We start from the raw sequence: 8222 nt of genomic DNA on the forward strand, positions 1-8222 counted from the left end.
AATTTGAAACTGGATCGCTTGCAGTTTACATGTATAGAACAGTTCTTTGCGGAATTTTGCTGCATTTCTGTAACATAAATGGGAACTGATTGGGTATGTACACACAAACTTTGTTCCAGGTGAAGTAGGCCAGGCCAGGGAAGTGTCACTGGGCGGGTGGCCGGCAGTAATAAAACTCAGGGCTCCACCTGAAAGACTCCATTGTGGAAGCCGCAGGTCTCGTTTCACTGACCACCGCTCCACGTTCACACGAATGGATTCCTCTCAAATTAGACCAAAGAATTTTAATGGGCCAGCTAATGGACTGTGATTAGATAGGTAGACAAAGAGCACACTCTGTGCATGTGTGCAAGTGTGTGTCTGTGGGAGAAACGGTTCAGGTTTCACAGACAAGAAAAACAGATAAGAGCTGATGTGGTGAGATGAAATCTGTTCAAGGTGTTAGATAGGGTGAACATCAGCTAGATTTCCAAGATTTTGCAGTTCACATTAATACTCAGAATGTCTACAGACTCAGTAAACTAAGCAATCACCTTCCCTAATGTCACATTATCTTGCCACAGCTCAACATCTCACTTAAACAGATTTACTCTATGTTTGTTGAGTATAGTCAACTATCTTAAACGCACTAATGCCCTCTTTTTAACAGAAGAAGATACTTGAAAATTTGGTAGTTCCACTGTATAAATGATGTAAAATTTGTCTAAAACAGCTGAAGGTGTATCAGACCTGACCCATTTGAAATAATAAACAGGACACACTTATGCCTGTTAGCTTGCATAGATTAAGCTATACACATAAGAATAAATAAATCTGAATTTATCACACTCAGCATGAAATATATCTCAAACTGATCATCTAGTAAGAAAATAAAAGTAAAAGGTTTAATGTAGGTTTTAATGCAAGTGTCCCGCTTAGCCTATGTACAGGCATAAGAATGAAATAGGCCTGCCCATGTACTCTCCAGAGAACTCCCTCTGCGCACAGAGCAGCCCAGCGATCGGAGGCGTTACAATGTCCTGACGTAACGAGCCCACATACAAAGGTAGCTTCGAAAGAAAACGAGGGTGGGAGAGAGTCGGTTGTGTGATTGACACACACTGTAGGCAGGACCATCTGGATGTGTTTGAGAGACCAGGTGTGAGGTGGAGATCAATAGCATGAAAATTCCAGCCCTCTCGCAGGCTAGTCAAATCTCAATAGACCACTGCAAACGGATAACTGAACGCTGACCCTCATATAGGCAGCTGAACCCCGAGTCTGAAGTCTGACCGGTCTTTTTGTCACTTCTAAGACAAAAGCTTTTTAAAATCACTTAAGGTATGGACCATGAAGCATATTGACATATAGCGATGTTTATTGGCATTTAATTTGGAACGCCCTTCAAGCACGCCAAGAAACATAAAGACGCCTGAAAAGCCAGTTTTGATTTTCTTTAATGCATAGGCGATACGATCAGCAAGGTTCAGAAAAGTAGCTACAACTCTGTTCTGTGCTCACATGGTATTGTGCACCAGGTGGCGATATTAGATTATTTCAGTAGTGACTTATTGGAGACCGTAAATGCATCAAATTTTACGGTAATTATAAACTTATTAGGCTACTATTTATGTCAACCACTGCTGTGCTTAAGATAATAAGAAGAGTAATAGTATCATAATATGACATTATTGTCTTTTGATCTATTTTTAAACTAGTTAATGCACAAGGTGTACAGTGGGTGATTTATTTATTTATTTTTGTATTGCAGCTCTCTCCGGCGATGTTTTGACCACAAAATTACATATAAAAGGTCGTGAATGTCAAATTTTCCAAGTAAATAAATAGCGTGTTTCCACCACGTGTTTAAAACAATTAAAGTCAAGCTTTTGTGAAAGCAGTTAGATGTTTCATGGTAGCTCTAACCATACACACACACACACACACAGAATGTGCGCTAAATACACACATACACACACACACACACACACACACACACACACACACATATGTGTGTGTGTGTGTGTGTCTGTGTGTGTATATATTTAGTGCACATTCTGTCCTACATCTTATATATATATATGTGTGTGTGCGCGCGCGCGCGCGCATTTTTTGTCTTCAGTTGATTGACAGGTGCGTCACTCAAGAGAGACACGCCCCGCAGTACTGGGAGCTTGTGCCTGCCTTTCCGTACTCACTCACATAGTCCATCGGGAAAGGAGTAATAACGGGAACACTGAGAAACAGGCGAGCAATCAGCAAGAAAACTAAAGGACGAATGGCGCACATGGCTGGGATTGTTTACGCGCTGGCTTCACTTCTGTTTGGGATTTCTACCAGTATTTCCACGCAGCGAAGTTATCCGGCAAACCAAGGTAAACGAATCCGGATAGGCACAGAACCAAGTAGTTCACACACCGATCATAAGGAGCAGAAGACCGCCGGTGTGCATAAATAGCGTTGATCAGATAACGAGTCGAATAGTTCACCAGAAATAACCCCGTCACCAGTCTAATAAAGCTCATCTGTTGTTTCAGCTAGGCTGTACCTATGGGTCAACACGTCTCAGTCAAAGACAGACTCGCGGTCTCTTTGCGCGACCTGCAGAGACCAACCCAAATAAAGCTCTGCGCTGCGAAATGCGCGATGTATGTCAGATGGCGCTAAGCTCAGACGATGCCGATCTAAACTGTAAACCCTCTTTTGAAGTTGAAAAACTATGGAATAGGTGCTTCCGTTTTTATGTTTTTTTTTTATTGGATTATTTTATTATTGTACGTAATTATGTTTTATATATATATATATATATATATATATATATATATATATATATATATATATATATATATATATATATCACACACACACACACACACACACACACACACACGGGCATTTTGAAATAAATCATGCATATGATAACTGCAACTAGTTTTTAGACTAGCCTACTCTGCGATCATACGGTATTTTATATATAGGATTTGCATTGCAATTGCATACGATTTATTATTTTTTTAATCTCACCTATACAGAAGTGTACAAAAATGAGGATAGCTCTGTTTGTAGTACCTCGGCCTGCGGCTCATTCGCAGTATGGCACTTTGAATGAAATCTGCCAATTTACGGCCAGAGATGTCTTTTTCTCTCTCAAAAATGTACAAATTCTCTTTCATCATATGCTGACATCGCTGAAATTGAAATAGCTGACGTGAAAAAAAACAAAAACGTTTTAACTAGAACTTAAACACACAACATTACACTTCTGGTTCAGATCCTGAAAATAGCGGCTTCACACTTATTCCTTTGAATATCGATAATATCCCAGTACGCACGGGACAGGACAGACCGGCGCTCGCGCTGTCCCACAGGTTTCGACTTTGGATTGTTTGCTCTTCAAACGTTGTTGTCTGTGATCTATGTCTCTATACACACCAAGCAGATATTTCCTAAAATGTCAAAATCAGCTGCTGAGGATCTGTCGTTAAAAATCTGTCTTTTTTCTTCCAGTTACATTGCTGGACTCCAGATCAGTGCAAGGAGAACTGGGGTGGGTCGCGAGCCCGACGGAAGGAGGGGTGAGTGAAAATGGCCATCTCTCTCTCTCTCTCTCTCTCTCTCTCTCTCTCTCTCTCTCTCTCTCTCTCTCTCTCTCTCTCTCTTTGTCTGATGTGAATTTGGATAGCTAGGTTACTGCGACAAGCGTCAGGTTTCCCAAATAGTATAAGGAGACAGAAATGGCCTTTGTTGGGAAACTTTATCCCTCAGCTTCCAAAAGGGGGTAGACACTTGGCAACACAGAAACAGTGAGTGGTTCTGTGTGTGTGTGTGTGTGTGTGTGTGTGTGCGTGTGTGTTAGTGCGCACCCCTGTGTGTGTGTGTGTGTGTGTGTGTGTGCGTGTGTGTTAGTGCGCACCCCTGTGTGTGTGTGTGTGTGTGTGTGTGTGTGTGTTTGTATAGTCTTCAGATCTAGGAGGTCAGTGGGTTCTGCCTGATAGCGTATGCTCCTTCAGTCTCTCTGCTTCCTTGCTCTTTATTCATTCATACCTCCATCTGTAGTCTGACATTCGATAGAAAGAGAAATGGTTAGGTTCACTGCCAAAAATTTATTCCCGGAAGTGTTCTTTCTCCAATGAAGAGAGGCGATCAGACTCTAGATTTAGACAGACCACAATGAACCTTGCCATCGATGTGCCTGGTGGCTGTTGAGATGTGATCTGGTTCATATGGGGCTTCTTTGCTGGCCATGGTCTGTGATCACCTGCATGAGTGACAGCTCTTTGGCAGGCCCAGTAGGCGGGCATTCAGGCTCTAAATACGGCCAATTAGTTCCTTTCTCCTCCTGGGCTGCTATCTATGGACCAGAGCTCTTATCAGTAGTCCGCTCCACTGGCCCCCCCCCCATGCCCTCTGTGCGGGAGAGAACCTCATGCACAATTACTCCTTCACACTCGAGCCTGGATCATTTTCAGTGTTATTGTCTCCACATTGCTGAATTTGCAAGGCTAGTTGGTGAATAACCTATGGGGATTATTTAGCACAGCACAGAATGCGCCTGGACTAGGACTGGCGAAGGGCGCTCCCAGAACAGAACTCAGGAGGGGACATGCTAGATGGAATGAGACAGCAAAGTAACCAACCAGTTAACCAACCAAGCAAAGAAACCATCAACAAAATAAAATAAAATCAGTAATTCATTAAACAATAAATTACTGCTAAAATGAGTTCCAGCAATTAAAGTGACTGATAAAAACAATTTGATTGTCCAATAATCAACAAAATTAGTTTATTGATAGTCTCATACATGCTGTCGTGCACAGTGTTGTACTGGTTCAGGAAGGCCAATGAACAGGTAATGTTCACATGGTAGGGGGAGCACAATTAAAAACATAATGAGGCTCACAATTATTTTGATTGTCTATTTGAAGACATTAGCACGCTGGATAGTGTTGCATTAAACACCCGTGATTCCGTAAAATGCTCCTAAACCACTCAGTTGACTTAATAACCATGACATATTTACCTATTAATTGATACAAATTAATATTATGTACATCTTAATTAATAGTTAATTAATATAAATCAACAGGTTATTATTATTGTTATAATTTTTATCATTATTATATCAGCAACAACAACAATAATAATAATAATCAGTTAATTAATATTAGTAATTCATAGGTAAATCTTTCATGGTTATTATTATGATAATAAAAAATAATTAATCATTTAATTTAATTGCATTAATATTTGCTTCCTGAATGTAGAACCACACAGAGGCACATAAAGGGTTTTTTTGTTTTTTTTTACATTGTTTCATATTTGAGGAGAGGTGAGTTGTTTGAAACGTTTCAATTAAATCATATAAGAAACCACCTTGTTCATCACCTTTGTCATATCTCTGGCTGATTATAGCCTGTTTTAATCAATTTAATGAACTAGATAACTGAGCCAGTTACATATATTGTGCTGCTCATTCTCCCAGGTGACATTATGACTTAGAAGCCTGCCTCACCTACGGCTGAGTCACAGTTACACATTTAGAGCACTCCTTCTCCCAGACCATACTCATGTCACTAAATTCAAACAGGTTCGCCCAAAGATAAACACTGCCATATGTGGATTTGCCCTTGTGTTCAGTATATGTAACATGATTAAAAAAGAAAAAACCTCATACCTATATGTATTAGAAATCAAGTATTATTTCTGGGTACATTTAATTTTTTTTCTTTTCTTTTTTCAGAGGTTATTGGGAAAATCAACTTAAAAACATGTTTGCAAGTTCTTGCCCTTGCACCTATTCAAAATCTAATACCTAAGTCTTTTTTTCTTATAGGTTTTTCAAATTAATACAGGTAAATAAAGACAGACTTGATCATATTGTTCTTATAAGTTGGAAATGAAATGAAAGCAATGTCTAAGACCAACATGTCTCATTGGGGTCTTTTTTATGTGACAAGGAGGCAATTTTTCACTTTGTTATACTTGTGCTTTGACCATTTTATTATCCTAGTTCAGTGGCCTATACAATGTCCAGTTTGTAATGTGTTTAGTTGAAGTTTAAAGTTTCTCTTCCGTCATTTGTGTTCTTCCCACAGTGGGAGGAGGTTAGCATCATGGATGAGAAGAACGTCCCTATACGGACATACCAGGTGTGCAACGTGATGGAGGCAAGCCAGAACAACTGGCTGCGCACGCATTGGATCGCACGGGGCCCTGCCCAGCGCATCTATGTGGAAATCAAGTTCACCCTGCGTGACTGCAACAGCCTGCCAGGTGTAACGGGTACCTGCAAGGAGACCTTCAACCTCTACTACCATGAGTCAGTTGCAGATGGTGAGCGGGCGGTGCGAGAGAGTCACTTCGCCAAGATTGACACAGTGGCAGCAGACGAGAGCTTCACGCAGGTGGACATCGGCGACCGCGTCATGAAGCTCAACACAGAAGTGCGTGATGTGGGTGTGCTGACGCATGAGGGCTTTTACCTGGCCTTTCAGGACGTGGGTGCCTGCATCGCTCTGGTGTCCGTGCGTGTGTTCTACAAGAAGTGCCCGCTCGCTGTGCGCAACCTGGCACAGTTCCCTGACACAGTGACGGGAGCTGACACATCGTCGCTGGTGGAGGTGCGTGGCTCGTGCGTGGACCACTCAGAGGAGCGAGAGGTGCCGAAGATGTACTGCGGTGCCGACGGCGAGTGGCTGGTGCCCATCGGGGGTTGCTTGTGCAATCCTGGTTATGAGGAACGAAACGGGCAGTGCCAAGGTAAGACCATTCTACCCTAAGGAGATCCTCCCTGAGATACTAATAGTCATTCATCCTCTCTCTAAGCAGGCCATCTATATTGCTTTCCATCCATCCATCCATCCATCCAGCCAGCCAGCCAGCCATTCATCCATCCATATATCTGTCCATCTAGCCACACTTCCCTACACCAACTGACATGCTCTGAAATGCCTGCCAGTAAGACATACCATATTCCCATTTTAAGTGCTGAAAGTTGCAGATGCAGAAAGTTACTGTTATACTCCTACTGCCAAAATTTCTGCAGTAAAATCCACAGGTATTGGATGTCATTTAGTTGTCCATGGTAGAGATCTCAAACTCTCAAGTAAAGGTACTGCTTCTAAAATGAGCTCTGTAAAACACCACTGTAATGTTCCAGTGAGTGAGCTGTGATCATGCTGTTTGCTACAATATAATGTCATGCAGCCTGTACTGGGTTTAGCCGTACGACTGCGTGCACGTGTGTGAGAGCGCGCTGGTGTGGGTGGGCGAGTGAAGGGTGCTTGCTCATCGGTTGTTTGTGGGCTTTTTCCGCTTTGTGCTGTTTATTTATCAGAGGCCTCATCTGCCATCAACTCACCGAGGCTGCTCCTTAGAGAGACAAAGCACGTCGTAATGATGAGACAGGCTGAATACAGAAATACAGAAGCACCAAATTAGAGAAGGAGAGGGAGAGGAGGGAGGGTGAGACAGAAAGGGGGAAAAAAAGCAGGGAAGAAATAAGATTCTTGTTGTTGTTGTTGTTGTTGTTGTTGTTGTTGTTGTTTTATCTCGGCTGTAGAAGTTTCGCTCACCCACTCTACAGAGGAAGTGTGAGGCCTATGACAGCGGATCAAACAACAGAGCAGGCATGACAAGTTAGGCTGGGGGTGGGGAGAACTTCAAATAGCAAGGTGTGAGAGATGTTTTAGATATCGTTCCTGTGTCTCGCTTCCAGTAGGTGGTCATATCTTTTTTCAGCCCATCTGCCAGAGGCCCGGGAGGTTTTCAGGGAGCTGCTGAGTATTTCCACTGTCTCTGGGATTATGCTCTTCTGGACTGATACAGATGCTGTCATTTCTCAGATGTGTTGGAGCGATTTTTTTCATCTTAGGGGTCACAGCGCCATGTGACCATTATCACCACTGGGACAACCATGGTGTTAACTCAACCATGTTGTTCTAATGCTGTTTGCTCTTTCAGTATCTAGTATTTATCCAGGTTCTCATATTCCTTCGTATAGATGTTTCTATTGCAATCACTTTGTCACATCTATTAGCTGTTTTTTTGTATCTTATCTACTCACACTGCCTACTTGATTTACTATTAGACACACAGTCTGGATGAATCTGGATATTTATAAAGGTAGTCAAAATTGTAGAGAATACATTCCCAGGGAGTAAAAGATGTAGAGGTAGTCAAAACATCTGAGATGTCCTGTATCTCTGGAAATACACACACACAAACACACACATACACAAACA

At 42.0% G+C, this 8222-nt stretch overlaps 1 protein-coding gene across 1 annotated transcript in view; it reads left to right on the top strand.

Moving 5' to 3' along the window:
- The first annotated feature begins 2178 nt into the window (after nucleotides 1-2178).
- The window catches only part of epha4l (eph receptor A4, like), a 32937-nt gene continuing 26893 nt past the window's right edge, over nucleotides 2179-8222 (top strand). The window contains exons 1-3 of the mRNA XM_081699994.1: nucleotides 2179-2354; nucleotides 3487-3554; nucleotides 6075-6738. Of these exons, the coding sequence (XP_081556120.1) occupies nucleotides 2258-2354; nucleotides 3487-3554; nucleotides 6075-6738 (829 nt within the window). The 5' untranslated portion in view covers nucleotides 2179-2257. The remainder of the gene's footprint in view (nucleotides 2355-3486; nucleotides 3555-6074; nucleotides 6739-8222) is intronic.

The sequence above is a fragment of the Electrophorus electricus genome, chromosome 17, assembly GCF_041902795.1.
Source record: "Electrophorus electricus isolate QZ-2024a chromosome 17, ASM4190279v1, whole genome shotgun sequence".
Taxonomy (NCBI): Eukaryota; Metazoa; Chordata; class Actinopteri; order Gymnotiformes; family Gymnotidae; genus Electrophorus; species Electrophorus electricus.